The 16538-nt window shown below is 38.7% G+C and overlaps 1 protein-coding gene across 1 annotated transcript in view; it reads right to left on the minus strand.

Moving 5' to 3' along the window:
• Positions 1 to 740: 740 nt before the first annotated feature.
• The window catches only part of TRANK1 (tetratricopeptide repeat and ankyrin repeat containing 1), a 55854-nt gene continuing 40056 nt past the window's right edge, over positions 741 to 16538 (minus strand). Inside the window, exons 16-24 of the mRNA XM_063325485.1 lie at positions 16368 to 16505; positions 15528 to 15684; positions 14856 to 14944; positions 12455 to 12558; positions 10292 to 10424; positions 9241 to 9386; positions 4396 to 7472; positions 2766 to 2864; positions 741 to 1590 (exon numbers count right to left, since the gene is read on the minus strand). Of these exons, the coding sequence (XP_063181555.1) occupies positions 1481 to 1590; positions 2766 to 2864; positions 4396 to 7472; positions 9241 to 9386; positions 10292 to 10424; positions 12455 to 12558; positions 14856 to 14944; positions 15528 to 15684; positions 16368 to 16505 (4053 nt within the window). The 3' untranslated portion in view covers positions 741 to 1480. The remainder of the gene's footprint in view (positions 1591 to 2765; positions 2865 to 4395; positions 7473 to 9240; positions 9387 to 10291; positions 10425 to 12454; positions 12559 to 14855; positions 14945 to 15527; positions 15685 to 16367; positions 16506 to 16538) is intronic.

Below are 16538 nucleotides of genomic sequence, written 5' to 3' on the forward strand. Positions count from 1 at the left end.
TAAATATTTAAGCTGAGAAACTAATCAGGAAAGTTTCTTGGAGTAATCTCAAATGCAAAATACATATGATTATAGAAAACAAAGCCAAAGAAGTTATATTAATGATCCATCTTTCTTAATTCTTGATTTCAATACAGTACAAGTGACTAGCATTACATTTCATCAATGTTATGTTTTTAAACTCTCTTCTAGGTGCTTGCTTAAGCAACAAGGCTTCTTTAAGAAGCACCACTTAGTAGAGAGTCTTCTGGCAGACAAGAGCAATTACAATGCCATAGGTAACTATTACTGCTGCCCACGTTGCCCCATTCTACAGTGGTATTTCATTTTTACCCGTGTAAAATCTCCCACTTCCATGACATTGAGCATTGAGTACTAAGTTTTTGGCAAAAGGTAATTATTGAAGCTATTTGTTATGTATACAAAGTGTGTCCCTTTTCAAGACAAAATATTTCAACGACTAAATAATACTCTAACTAATTATGCTTAACGTGCACATACACTAATTTAAAATGTTTCTAAAGGAGACTACAGTATGTTGGAGAGATTGAAATCCCAGAAGCAAAACAGCATCAGTATGAACTGATGTTCTGGACCCAACTTGTAAATCTCACTCATGCGGTCAGTCACACACAGCTTTCAGAAAGCATTTAAAATATAAGACACGATCAAGTGATTTAAAACATCTTACAGGTTTTATAAAAACATTACTATACATTACAAAAAGTCTTTTACCAATTAAAACTTACAAAACAGTTAAAATGTGTAATATTCTTTGAAAGAAAGATTATCTATATTTCCATATGTACAGGTAACAGTTTATATCAAAACTTGATCAAATAGAAGACAATTCATAACTTCCACACCTATCTAATTAGAAGTACGTACACTGTCAAAAATATGAATGTGTTTAGAAATTACTGTTCTTGTCTATAAAAATAGAAAAGAGAGATACCGTAAGTACCTCACCTGAAGGCTCAAAAATTTCCAAACATAGCAAGACTCAGAACACAGCAGGTTTACAATGGTAACCTAAAAACATCGATTAAAACATCGTAAAATGAGAGAAAATATCCTTCTATTTTTCGAGTATTCCAGCTCAGAAGAATGATGATGTAAATTAACAGGGAAGCAGAAAAAGAAGACTGAGTGGAAAAATACCCCTGAGATAAGGCAGAAACATTATTATTTTTTCCCCACTTGCTTGTTTCTTTGGCTTTTTTGTTACTTTCAAGGTACCACATCAGTTTGAAAGGAAATTTGTCCTGTCGTAGGTTTTAACAGTTACATCATCACCAGATAGGAAATTATTCTGACACAATACAAGTGATAAAAACCCAATAGCGTAAGTTGCTCTTTTTCTTCAGATTCTTCCCATTTCTGACCCCATCCCTCTATTTTTTCTTTTTAACCATTTTTTTAATTCTAAAATTAGGTTGTTAAGAGGATAGAATAGCCACCTGTATATTTTTTCTAATTACTATTTCCCGTATCTTCCTTTTTTTCTTGAGAGTTTTTTATAGAAAAGTTCTTCAAAAGCCATGCTTGCATCTTCCACTTCATTTTCCAAGTCTCTATCATGCACAAAGCCTATATCAAAAACAAGAAATTAATGCAGAATGGAAAACCCCAAAACCTTTTCCTCTTAGCAGTATGACAAGCTATGTCACTGCTGTTTTATTTGTCAGCGATATACCTTCATATGTGTATAATCATGTTTAGTAAGTATTGGGCTTAATATGACAATGTGCTTAAGAGCTCTGCTAAGAAGCAGAGACTGCTAAGCCACTTGCTGCACTAGTAATTAATTTTTACACTGAAAATCTGTTTCTGTTGTTACTGCTTTGGACTTGAAGAAGTATGTCTCTCCTTTCTCAAGGTTCAGTTTCAGCAGACAACACATTTGCTTATTGACTTCAAAGATGTCCCCAGGCAGTCTTATTAACTCTATCTTTCTTGGAATAGGAAGGTGTAACACAAACGGTTACCACAATCAAATATTCTAAAATAGAGCTACTTTAATGCTTTACATACAGTGCAATTTGCAGGCCTGATGACTTCATTGCTGCCTTTTTATGCAATTGTTGCAATCCCACCACCTAAATATGTGCTTAAACCTAACGATACAGGTAGGCACAACGAAGTCTTAAACGTGTCCTCAGAGGTCTGTGATGCAATAGACTACATCAATATACGTTACTTTTGGTGTGAAACCAAGTGAAATGGAAGTGAAAACAAAAGAAAACCAACCGCATATAACATTTTTCCGCAGAACACTTAAAAGCAAGCTAAGGATTAGTTTTGTTAGGAAGCTGGTTCCCAAGAACGTGGATCCACACTGCTCATAAACACACTGCTGCAGCAGAGCTAAGAAACAACACTATCTTATTGGTGAAGATGAAAATAGCTTCTCTTCCCTCCCCCCTGCCCAAGTTTCTATCCTGAAGACTGTACTTGAACCATAGCTACATGTGCACCTGCGTGTGCAGATTTCATGCAGGCTGGGATCCACTGAGGGCCTGGGGAGAAGCAGTGCTCTACTCTGGCCACCCTGTAACTAGCTGCGAGGCTCACACTCTGTTTTAAAGAGCCACTGAGGAAAGACTGGTTAACTCCTGCTTTCCAGAGTGCTCCTAACTTGTTGCCTTGAGGGTAAGTGAATAATCCACACCACTGCTGACTTGGAAACTAAAGGGATGCTAAGAGACCGTTTCGGAACAGTGTCCTCCAGGGGGCACAGAAACCTGTGTAATTTAAAAACCTACCTTCTTTTATCCTATGAGACTCCATTTTCTTCAGCCACTCGTGAGCCTCACCAATGGTGGTAACCAGTTTGCTGGCATGTTTGGTTATTATTTCTTCAGCTGAAATGGAGCACAATTAACATTCTGTAAGAACACTAGCTGAGAGATGGGCAGCAGCTAAAAGCCAAGCACAAAACAAAAGTTACACAGAGTTGTACGATGATGCTGCGAAGCCAGAGGTCTCAGTCACCAATGACCTCACGTGCAGTCAAATTCCCTATTGGAGATGAAGATGCTGTATGTATTACTCCCCATTCCAATCAACGTTACTAGCACTATCAGAGGAGAAGCTCCCCATCCTTGTGCTGTCCCTTTTAAGGTATACCTGAAACTCCTGAAAATACTCTGGTTTATCTATCTTTTGGGTATTAAAGTTCCTGGCTTTCATCATCCTTCTGAAATTATACAAGTCAAAGTAAAATATGGACTTGAGATGTTGCAACCCTTGCTTAACTGCACCGTTAAAGTCTTGAAAAACGCGTGCTACAAAGTGAGGGAAAAGTAATCTCAAAGACAAGTAATTTCTGTAAATATATTTTCACTGAGTGGAAGAATAAGGTAACATCCATCAAGCAATTGTCATAACAAACTCAACTATTACCTAATTAAGCCTACCACATCTATCATGTTCATCACTATCACGGTTCATTGAGCAGAAAGCCAACTAAACAAATAAGCAAAACTTCACAGACTTCATCCATATGTAAAAGCTTTCCACTAGGAATAAAGATATAGCTTACACATGAAGACCACAACCTAACATTTAGTTACAAATTTAACGTATTTCACTGATCAGAGCTGATGAACGTATCAAATATTACAGTTTTTCATTACTGTCAGACATCACAGGCAAAGTGACAACTTGACAGGGTTGGTGGATTTCTACAGCTAGAGCCAGTAACAATGTTTTGATTTAAGATGTCGCTTTCCCACAGCAAGTACCCCAAACAATTTTGCTCCTAGGCCACTCATTCAGTGATTCAATTTTGCTTGCAAAAATCAGCATAGAATGATGCTTTAAGCATACAAGGGAGGAAAAAAAATCAAATATCAAAATATGTATCTCTTAAGTATGATAATTCACTGGACTTTATAATACCAGGGTTGCCTTTGAGTGCCTGACACCCCACAGATTTGTAGTTAAGTATCCACTTTTGTCCAGCCCTAGCAAAATTACAAGTTCAAGGGCAAACTAGTCAGAGATATCCTTAACCAAAGTCTCCAAGTACACCTAGCACGCTACCCCTGCATATCCAAATTACTATGGCTGGCAGAACTAAATAAGCAGGAAACAGTAGAAAAACTAGTAAAGATTATCTGGTCTAATGTGGCTGTAAGACACAGCACATCTGATCATGTAGTTAAAACTCACGACTATTCACTTTACCTCTACTATCTGATGCATTACTTTGTGTTTGGAAGAGGTGAATTATTTTCAATGGTATCACTTCTTTTCCTCAGCCACCTGAAATACCTGGCAATACCCTTCTCTTGACCACATTAAGATTTTCAAATGGAGCTTTGTCAGGTCTAGAAGTTTGGCCACAAATGACATATTAAATTGTTTGAAAGAAAACTGGAAAGGTTCTACCTTTAGCCCAGGCTTTTCTCTCATAGATTTCCTCTACTGCATCTGAAATCTTCTTAATATTCTCTTTGATTTTTCTCTGGCATAAGTTGTAACCTTCTTTATATGCTAAATGGTCTCGGGTGCAAGTCTTTTCTGTAATAGCCTCCACTGCTTCCAGTCCATCATATATTACTGGATCTATCTTTCTTCTGAAAAAGTCGGCGTAGTGTTTGTAGGCAGCATTATTATTTCTGTGTTCATCTGTGTTTCTATGCTCTACGTAAGCCTCACTGGCTGCAGAAACTGCATTTCCTTCTGCATGCAACTTTTCTTCCCCACTGATCTCTGTTGGCGTCACAGCTTCAGATGTGTCTGCCTCTATGCTTTCTGACCGGCTGAAATAGTTCTCAGAGCTCTGGATAAATCTGACTCCACAGAGGTCACACTGGGTTTGGTCAATATCTGCTTTTTTGAAGATCTCTGATAAAAATTCCTCTCCTTCCATTGCAACAGGCTCAGCTTTGGAGCAGGCCTTCCTTTTCCACTTCATGCATAAAGAGACGAAATGGAAGACACGACGCAGATGGCGTTGAGCAGATGCTTTCTGCTCCTGCTTCTGCTGCTTGCTGAGGGCAATGACTTCCAGGGGATCCTTTTGGTCCTCTAAGCAATGAACCCTTTCAAGTTCCTTTTCTAGCTCATCACTGTATTCTGTCCCATCCAAAGAGGTCATAAACCTGTCAAGGTTTATGGGTTCATAGAGGATGCCCCGTATGGGTGGATGCCCCTGAGCGTACGCAGAGTCCCACCTCCATCGGCAGTCAACCAAGTGCTCTGCGTCTCGCTCTGTCAGCAGCTCTTGCAGGCTTGCAGCGATTTCTCTTACATGTGTAGCATCGCTCACTTGTTCCACAACCCTTAGCAACCTTTCAGGCACTACGGAGGGAGAGTCTTTTCTCATTGATTTCAGCATGGCCTTGATTTCAGGAAAGTGGTGGCATAAGAGGGATCTGTATCTAGAATTCTGCACCTGGTCGGCATTCAGTAACATCACTAAGCACAGCACTACAGTCCGCTCAGCCTCCCCTGAAGTTAAGCAATCAGGATCCTCGAAAGCATCCAGAAGGACATTGAACTTTCCATGAACTCCACACAAAACTTCTGTTAGATAACAGAGATGGAATCGGAAGTTCCGTACAGCTACATACGCGTCCTTTGGTCTATACTCCTGGATAATAGAAAATGTGTCTTTAAGTTCTTTGTTATGGTCCTTGCTTCTGAACAAAAACTCCCAGTAATGAATGAGAGCAATGTAACTCTTTGGAAAGCAGAGAGTAATGTTCTTGGAGAGACGCATCAGGACAGCACAACAGAGAATATACTGGAATTCCAACAACATCACTGTATTTCCTATGCTTGGAATCAGGTATCTTGTGCATTTCTTGACCAGGACATTCATAAAACGGAAAAAAAACCTTTTACAATTTTCTGGGTTCTTATGAACATAGAATTGCTCAAGGGAATTTTCAAGAAGTCGAATGAAGCACAAATGCGTTCTCCCTGCGTTTTCGGCATTTTTGTCAGGTAGCAACATACCATGTCTGCCCTCTATTCCTTTGGCCTTTCCTCCTTGGCCTTTACTCTTTGGGGAGTTTTTTGCCTTTGACAAAGCAAAGTTTAGCTCTTTGTTATAATCCTCCTCTTCCTTATAAAGAAGTTTCTCAAATTCTTCAGGATATCCTGAAGATAAGATGAAAACTTGCATGGCACTTAGCCACAAGTCAGTTGATTCTCTTCTGGCTGCAGTGTCTTCATTTTTAAACTTAAATGTGATGTACTCCTTCAACACTGCTCTACAGGGTTTGGAAATAATGTTACTGAACTGCAGTATTTCTTTGCATGCCTTTGGGTTCTCAGACAGTATTCTCAAATGAAAATGATTAGGAAAAAACAGTTCTAGGAGGGCTTTACATGATGCATATTTGTCAGCAGTCAAAATGTCATCAAAGATTTTGCACTGATTCAGTAGCTCTTTAGGGAAAGCCCGTGCGGCTTCCAACAGCAGTCCATTTACTGCCACCAGATGCATTTTACACTGAAACATTGTCTTTGCTTCATGGCGCAACAAGGGCTTATGGTAATCCTCACAGGTTTTATCTTCACAGTTCAAGCCAACAATGAACTTCTTACAAATATCAGGGTAATGCTTTTTCAGTAACTCATGGGTGATAGAGCACAACCTGCTTAACAAGTGCTGCTTCAAAGCTGATTTTACCTCCTCTGTGCTCACTGAGAAATCACCTTTCGTCTTCCTCTCTTTTAGACTTGGCTTGTCTGACAAAAACTTGAGAATGGGTTCAGCTTCATTTTGAGATACCTGGCAACTGTCACCTGTTGGGACAATCCCAAAGTAGGCAAAGCATGACTTCACCATATCTTTCTCTGCGTTGGTAGCTGCTTTCTTCAGACCCCTAACCAGGCTCAGAAGAGCCATTAAGCCGTGCATTGCCATAAAAAGGATGTTCTGGCTAGGAGCGCTGCAGCGAGATAATGCAAAGAGAGCTTCAATTGCACCAGCAGAATGATTCAGAGACAGGAACTGACAGTATGCGCTGCTCAGCTTTTTGAAGTCTCCCTTCAGAGCTCCCTGCAAAAACACAGCCTCAGCAATGCCAGACTTCTGCTCAGTTTGTTCACAAAGTTCGAGGGCTTCTCTTAGGATGACCTCCAAGTCCACCAGGTCTGATTCTGAACAGCGAGTCACACCGGCACGAGCTGCAGCAAGCAAACACGACGCACGAAACTCTTTTATAGCTGTGAGGTTGGCTGCTTCCAGAGCAAACCCATGTTGTTTCATTAACTTTGCAGCTTCTTCCTCTCGACCTTCCCTTTTCAGTAAGTCTGCTGCTTGGTGCAGGCATCCACGAGACTTCAGAAACTCAAGCTGATCCTCTACATCAAGTTTTGAGAGGACTCGCATCATTTCCTCAGTTCTGTTCACACTCAGGTACTTTGCGGCTGCTTCCAAATACAATTGATTTGCGGTACATGAGAGTTTGGAAACCATTTGTGCTTTTGCATTTAACATCTCTTCATACCTGAAATAACAGATACATCAATTTACTACCATAGATGACTAACCTAGACAAAAAAACCACAGCATTTTTAAAAAGCCCCTAAAACATTAAACAAATAGCTGCTCGTAGAAGCCCTTCCTTCAAAAAAGGGCCAACTATTTCAAGCGATATGTCTGTCATGTGAAAAACAATCACAACATCTTAAAAGATCTACAGAAAGAATTTAGCTACAACATAAGGCTCTCTGTAGCAACATCATTTACACTTCTGGTACAAACAAAATCACAAAGTTTACAGCACTAATAAGTCTTTCTCCATGCTGTCAAATCACTGTACAAATTATTTTAATCACATTTCGCCAGTGATAATCTTCTGCTTATTAAAGCAAACCTCAGTATAGAATGGTTGTTTACATGAAGAGAAGCCAGAATGAAATAAATGCAATTTTCAATGAATTCTCCACAGGCCTATATAGACAATATTCTGTAAAATTTACATAAACCAGTCAGATTAGAGAACTCTTTCACTTCTGTCATTGTACCTACATATATTTTACTGCTTATTGAGTGCCTGAGCAAAGTACTTGGTTGCATCTTTCAAAAAAATGCACTTTAAAATACTCAGTTATTAATTATTATTGGCTGATGTGAAATTATTGAGCTATCCCCTAAACCAGTCTTGCAGAAGTATTCTCTCCTGCATGCTGAGAATGACTAATTTTTTCCTGATGAGTGAGTAAATTGTCATTAGCCTTTCATTATCATCTTTTTCACGATAAAGGTGGGAGTGCAGATTTTTGTACCTATGCTGATGAATTTGCATGAATGATTTGGGGAGGCTGATTAAAAAAAAAAAAAAATCCGTAGTTGGTAAGGTGACTTTAATGCTTGAACTTCTTGATCAAACTATCTCTACATATTAAACAAGCTTTAATCTTTCAAAAAACAGCTGCCATTATTAAAGGTACGTCACAAAGGATTTCAGTGAAGGTGTGTAAACGCAGGTGTTGCTAGAATTCTAACTGGTATATATACCAAGTCATCAATCAATTCAGGTGTAATGAAAGCGGTGGCCAATAAATGAACTGCTTATGCAAGAATGTGCTCATGAAGTCACGGGGATGGTGCCAGATGCAAAGTTCTGTCAAAAAGATAGTAATAAAACCAGTCTATCAAGCACAGTGTGAGGCTGTTCTTAACTGCCCTGAGCCAGCACAGGGGAGATGGGCTGGAAACGTTCATCTCAGAGACTGGAACCAAGAATCTGTCAGAGAGGCAGCGCGAGCTGCTCATTTAAATTACTATTCTTTGCTCTTAAGTTAGAGATTTTGAGAGGCAAATAGTTCACTTGCCACAATAACTGCTGCATTATATACTATACACCTAACAGCTAGCTATACTCCTACAGAAGTCAGTGACTAAATAGCTAAATCTATTACTATTTCACTTTTAGAATAGAATTATTTAATACTTTTATTAAATGTTTTTGTCATATTTACCATAAGAACCTAGTTCAGAGGACTGCCTGAAGGAGCACTCGCATGACTAGTAATACAGACTGGAAAAAATCCCCAGTAAAATGAATCTAGTCATTGCTCCAGCTGTGAATGCAGTAGATTGCTTTCACCGTGTTATCATTAACCAAGTGAGAACTCTGACAAGGTTCATTTAACTTCATATAAAACAAAGTTACCGGCCAAAACTCTTGTGAAAATTTTATGGTGAGCCAGTTGTATTATGTCAAATTTGGAAAAGAAAATTGTATTTCAAGACCATCTTGGAAAACATACCTTTCAACTGCTTTTGCTGCTTCTTCGTAGAGTTCTTCCTGACAATACATTTTAATTGCCAGATCAAACTCCTCAATTTGTTCATAACATTCAGATGCTTCTTTGTAGCACTGGGATTTCTGATAGTAAACAGCAGCATCTTTCGTCTGCAATGCAGAAGTCAGTAATGAAACTGAAGTGCTATAAACAGTCAAAACTACAAGAATAGAATAAATTTAGTAATCCCATCATGTAGGTGTCTCATAGAGAAGCGTACTTTAATAAAATGTAATTAAAGTACCTGAATGTAATCAAATACATGTTAAAGTAACCATCACTAAAACCGATCGGATTTTTTAAAAAAATTCAAAATATTTGTTCCCGAAAAACTAGAATGCAAAATTAAAGGTATTATACAGCATTTCCAAAGTACTTCTTATTCACCCAGCTCTGCCTATTGTTAAAAAACACCACACACACTTCTGTTGACGTGCAAATTTCTCAGAATCAACAGGATTAAATTAAAACAGTTACAGATACAGAATGGGAACCCCAACCTTGTATCTTAAACTTTAAATATTTGGGAACAATCACTTTACATTCTTTTAGTGGAAATGCACTGCAAATAAAAAATGTTAAATATCCTCATACACTTAGAAAATTATTGTTAGTACATTACTTAACCCTTGCAAGTTTCAAGATTCTATTTAGACAGCTGTAAGCAATGAATTTTCAGTATCGTCAGAGTATTGAATGAAGTAACAGCTTAAGTTTCATGAAGTCAGTCATTAATTAACTTTCGACTGCAAAGCAGAGATGACTGATGGTAACACTTGAGGAAAGCCAAAGAAAAAAACCTAGACTGCCTAATTGCATCATTGTCCTCTTCATTCCGCTTCTAGCTATTCTGTGACAAATGCTTCCTCTTGAACTGCCCAGATTAAAGAGCTGGTTTAGTTCAGCTACTGCCACATCACAGGAAAATACTATTACTTATGGGTAATAGGAGGAGAAAAAAAGGGGTAGGAAAAGGAAAAGTGATAAGGAGAGGATAGTTTAGAGGATTTTATACCTTTCCTAACTTTTTACACAGTTCTGCACAGAGCCGGAACTCCTTTGATTGAAACAGACATTTTAGTGATAGTTTTGGTTCTCCACATTCCAAGTAAGTTTTAGCCAATGTCATATACTCCATCTGTTTTTCCCTGCAGAAAATAAGAGAAAGTTACCGCTTACGTCCAAACCAACACCAACATCATGTGTTCTTCATACATAACCTGATGAGGTATTACCTTACAGTTAGTTATATTTTGGGTTGACAGTGTTCTGTCCAGAAGTCTGTTCCAGAATCTCACTGTGCTGTCAGTAAAAAGCTTTTTTTTTTAAATTCTAAAATGGAAGTATACTAGTGTGGTTTTGTGCTGCTTCTCTTTTGTAGCTTAACTTGCTCCTTCTTCCTTTCTGCTGTTTAGCCCCAATGCTATTAAACACAACAATCAGATTTGTTCTCAGCTTTTGTTCTGTACAACTAAACAAGTTCAGCCTTTCTGGTGCCATTGAAGCATGTCTAGTTTCTTCCCAGACCTAGTCTGAATTCATCATTCTTGAACCTGGAGGATCAGAATCATACAAAGCATTTCATATTACAGAGCACACAGGAATCTTGCATATGCTTTGTACACCAGCATTAATACTTATACTAAAAAAAAAAAAGAAGCCATTTTTACAGCTTTGTTATTACATACGTCCTGTCAACTTAACATATCCTAATATAACCAATTTCTTCTCCTCAAGTTTTATTCAATCGACAAGCACCCCAGCTTACAGTTTTTTCAGTCCCATCAACAAATTATCTATGATCGCGAAATTTTATGAGCATCCTTATACTTTGAGCCAGGGGTCCTGGTTTCAGCTGGGAAAAAGTTAATTTTCTTTCTAGTGATTACTATGAAAGGAATGTCAATAATACCTATTGTTTCACGTTGTTGATAAGTGATGTTTACACTATTCAGGGACCTTTTTCAGCTTCCCATAGAAGCATAGACAGAACGATGGAATGGCCAATGAAATATTCCATACCATAGACGCCATGCTCAGTAGATAAATGGGGGTTAGCTGGGGGGTGGGAATCCGCAATCACTGCTCAGGATAGTACCAATTCACCAGGCAGTGAGAGTGACCCACATCATTATTATTGTTATTTTTCCTTGTTGTTATTATTGTTATTTTTCCTTTTCTGTTGTTGTTTCTATTAAACTGTATTTATCTCAACCCACAATGGTTTTTTTCTCCTCTCCCTTTTCCCTTTTTCCTGCCATCCTTCTAGGGGGGAAAAGGTGGGGGGCTGAGCGAAAAGCTACATGGTTCTAGTTGCCATCTGGGGTTAAACCACGACACCAGGGCCACTAATATAATAGGTAATTAAAAAAGGTAAAACCTTGATTAACTCCATTAGTAACATTTCTCCAGACCTTCCCCCTTCTCCATTCAGTGCTAGCTTCCTCTGCTCTAGCCATTCCTTACCCACTCTGCTATCACTGCTAGTTTCTCCTGACTTATTTGAGACAAGTCCCAAACAGTTTTTTCAGCCTCTTCAGGAAACCGCAGACTTTCTCCTCTGTCAAACCCTTGAGCTATTTTGCCCAGCTGACAGCATGAACTAAACGATCCATCTCAAAATCTGTCCCTTTGAAACTTCCCTTTGCTTCAGACCTAGTTACGCTTGCTTAGTTTAGATGGACACTAAAACTGATTTCACCTCAAAACTCCCTTTTGGTTAGCAGCTTTTCTTCCCCGAAATACCATTCCTTCTTCTTTGTGAAGTGAATATGCAGTGGGATTAACTGGAGTTGAGCACTGCTGATGGCATATGCTATTCTGCCTGTACCTAAGAATATAAAGCCTCTTGAGGTAATGCAAATCCTGTTGCTTTTCTCTCACATAACCAGTAAGCCCCTTCAAGGGCCACATTTGGTTTGGACAGCCTAGGGCGTACAACTGCTTTCACTGCTCCCCAAAGGGAGCAGTGCCCCAAAACCTGATGGAGCTGTGCAAGACTTTCCAAGATCTTAAATCTCTTTTGCCACCCACAGACAAAGATGTGAAGACACCTTGCCCGCGTGGTTCTCCGATGCCTCCGGTCTGGTCCCACAACTGTGGTGGGAATCTTCCTCTGCATGTACCCAAGAGGTCTGGCACCGCAGAACAACATTCGCCCATCTGCGTTTACACTTACCTGGGGCTGATTTTCTTTGCGTGCACTTTGAGAACAGCATCGTGTGCCAGGGCCAGCTTTGACTTCTCAGCTGCTCCTCCCTTTTGGTAACACTTGGCTGCCACCTGGGGTGAAATCATACACAGCATTCACACGTGTGCATCCAGCCCACGGCTTATCACATAAAGGCAGTACTTAATTTTACAGTCACTGTAATGGAAAACAGAAAGACTGGCAGGGTACTGGGAAGAAGGAAAAAGTAAAACGTTGCACATGCAATTTGAATGATGGCCTAAACCATTAATTGGTAAGTCACCAGGCATCTACCACATAAATTCTATTAATAAAAGTTAGCAAAACCAATGTGTGCGAAGTTAAATCAAAAAGCACGGAACTTATATTCATGCTTATGCCATACAAGGCCCTTTCTGTGATAAGCTAAAGAGGAACAGCGGGAGTTACAATGTTCCTAGCAAGGTTTGCTCTGTTATCATCTCACTCATTCTGCGACACCATTATTTCTTTATTCTATCCATTAATTTAGTATTTGCTTCGGTTTGGAAATTGCACATTGCAAGCCACTCTTAGAACTGCCAAATTCACAATGTAATTTCTTCTTAATGTAGCAACGATAAACAAAGATCAGGGTTATAAAGAAAACAAAGTAGCAGATAATATAGCTAATGCATTTCAGATTTCAAGATGAAATTTTTGCAGCTGTGTGTTTTTTATCTAAACATTTTTCTGTCCATTTAGGAAATTGCTGGGTTTTTTTTCAAGGGAAGATACAGACTGTGTGTATAGTGGCAGGTGATAGTTTTGATTTTTGCGTCATTATAAATTTCTGCTTTCCATACAAAAAAATACAGCTTGCTATCAGTAAAGAATTGAAGCTTTCCTTCTGTCATGATCAAAAAGAGTATCCAAAATTTTATTTCACAGAATCATAGAGTATCTCAAGTTGGAAGGGACTCATAAGGATCATTAAGTCCAACTCCCTGCTCCTCGCAAGACTACCAGAAACTAAATCATATGACTAAGAGTGTTGTCCAGATGCTCCCTGAACTCTGACAGGCTTGATGCCGTGACCACTTCCCTGGAGAGCCTGTTCCAGTGACCGACCACGCTCTCAGTGAAGAACTTCTTCCTAATGTCCAATCTGAACTTCCCCTGATGCGGCTTCACTCCGTTTCCTTGTGTCCTATTGCTGGTCACCAGAGAGAGATCAGCACCTCCCCTTCCACTGCTCCCCTTGAGGAAGTTTTAGAGAGCAAAGTGTTAGAGAGCAAATTGCCTGCTCCTGTGCTCTTAAGAGATGGCTCTTATAAAGTGACTAGCACTCACAGACCCCAAGATCTTCAAAAGCACATTCCCAGGGGACCTTACTAACTAGCTCCTTCAGCAGCCTGAAGTTTGCTCTCCCCATACCCAGGGTCAAAGTTTTGCTGGCAGTTTTTCTCCTACGACCAATGATTTGAAACTCAACTACTTCGTGGTCACTGTGACCAAGACAGCCACCAATTACCACTTTGCTCATGAGTCCCCCTCTGTCTACAAACAGCAAATCTAGGAAGACACCTTTCCTGGTCAGCTCCCTTAGTACCTGTGCCAAGAAGTTAACTTCAATGTGCTACAGAAATTTCCTGGACCTGTTTGTGTCTGCTGTATGATATTCCCAGTTGATGTCTGGGAAGTTAAAATCACCCATAAGGACAAGGGCAGTTGATCTAGACACATCCCTTAATTCCTTGTAGAATAATTAATGGGTGGTGTCATCCTGGCTGTGTTTTGCTTCCATTCCATTAACTGTCATCCTATATCTGGATTGTATTAACTATCAATTCAGGAAATAAAAGACTAAAATCTCCATGTTCTTTAAATAGTAAGGGAATGAAACCATTATTTTGCTACTCTTCCTGCAGTTTTCTTAGTGCTCTCTCGGTTCTTACATGCTGTTCCTTAATGTGTGTTTCATATCCATCCCTAATTACTGTCCAAAAAACCATAAAAGGCCTCTCAGATCATCACCCAGATCAATACACTTCCAAGAAATGTTTTCATTTCCCTACAGTAATGTGTAATGACATTGTCAAGCACGTGGTTTAGATTCACAAATTCCAGTCGTTGCTAGCAATTGTTTTTTTCCAACCACATTTCATTTGTTTTTCCCTTATTGGACTGCACATTTCTGAGTAGTGAAATTAAGGTTACAGACAATAAGCTTGCTCTCCCTGTTTACTTCTTGCAAGTCATTTACAAGTAGTCTGTAGACACTTACACAGCTACAAACCACAAACTAAGATACACTGCGACAGAGCAACTGAAGGTTTACAGATAATTTTATAGATGCAAAATAAAAAAAATAAAAAAAAGGTTTCAGAATAGAAAAGAATCCTCCTTTCAGATAAATATGTCCTCGTACCTCCCAGAACCGATGTTTAGCATAGTAGTCTCCCTGTGCAATCCATTCTTCTGGAGTTGAAGTTTTGGCAAACATGCTGTCATCTAAGTCTAGAAGGTTAAGGGTAATCATTTTATGTTAGAATGGATAAACCACACAAACCACTTACCATGTAGCAAAACTAAGCATCAACATCACATAATGTTCGAAACTTTTATGATTTGTGCTCACACCAGTAATGGTGACTATGAGCTAAATACATTTTATCACTCTCAATCAGCACTGAAAAACAACAAATTGAGTTTGGTTTTGAAAGGCCTTTAAAAATCATGCTTGTTTTTTGGACAAAACTTTGAGTAAATCCACTGTCTTTATAGAAATCAAATTCTTTCATTTTTTAAATCTCTTCTAGCTGGGGTGGTTTTCCGTGAACAGCCTTCATTACTGTGCAGGAAAAATTATACTAATGAATTAGCAAAGAAGTTATGTATTAACATATACAACTGAACTTTAGAGCCAAAAGAAATAAGACCCGCTGAAATCAACGGAAACTTGCAAGGGCAGTTACGAATATGCAAACTGTTAGAGGGACCAAGAAATTTAACCACCTTTATTACGCAGCCTAAAAGCAAGGAAGCATGAGTAGGCTGTCCTGTTTGACATTTTTTTAAGAAAGTTTTAGGATAACTTTACCTTTCTTTTCATCTGCTTTGACAACCCGAACAAATTCTCTTTTGATGAAATACTTAAAAGCTGGAGCCCGTTTATCACTGTCTTCATCGAAAATCCAGAGATTGACCCTGGCTCTTGTAATGGCAGTATACAATTGCTTTAGTTCTCCATTCAGCATCTGAAGCAGAAACAAACAAAAAAACAAACAAAAAAAAGGCAACACACCAAAATAAAATAAAATTAATGAAGTGCCAGGTGAGCTAAACTGTGAGAAAGAAACATACTGTGCAGTTATAAGAAAATGGCAAGTATATACAGAATGAATAACAAATAAGAAAGCATCTTTAAGTAAGCAAGTCTAAATAATAAATATGTGATTTTTCAATCACATAAGCCATTGTCCAGCTAATTTGCATGCAGCTACTGGTGGAGCAATTCCAGCAGCTGCAGATGTGACTGTCCTTTTTCCTTCTTGCACATACAAATTATTAATTTTTTACCATATGATCCTGAAAATATCTGACTCCCTAGATTCTAAGAAGTTTCCTGAATTTTAAGGTAGTGATCTGAAAGCAGACTAAAGTAATAATAAATATTGACAATCTGATTTGCTACTTGCTTTAACCACCGCTGTTCTGTAAATATACTATTACATATAGTTCGTTATCAAATTACATTTGTAAAAAAACCCTTTGAAAATCAAGACTACATTATACAAATGTGAACAACTACCAAAAAGATAAAGCAACCTCAATAAACACGGAACTACAGGATGAAAGGGTTTCTTGCAGAAATTTCCCTTCTTCTAGGATTGAAGAATTTAGTTTATCCTTCCTATTCCCAATGTTATGAAAAACTCACCTTGTACATTTCTACATTAAAAGTTCTTTTCTGCGTACCGGTAGCATCCTCTAAAGGCATTTCAATTAACAATTTGCCTCCTACTTGCACATCCGAATCAGGAGTATAAGAAGAAATGATCTTCCATTCTTTGCTAGCCTAAAACGTCAAGAGAATGAGGTTTACTTGTAT

Source organism: Chroicocephalus ridibundus, chromosome 2 (assembly GCF_963924245.1).
Source record: "Chroicocephalus ridibundus chromosome 2, bChrRid1.1, whole genome shotgun sequence".
Lineage (NCBI taxonomy): Eukaryota > Metazoa > Chordata > Aves > Charadriiformes > Laridae > Chroicocephalus > Chroicocephalus ridibundus.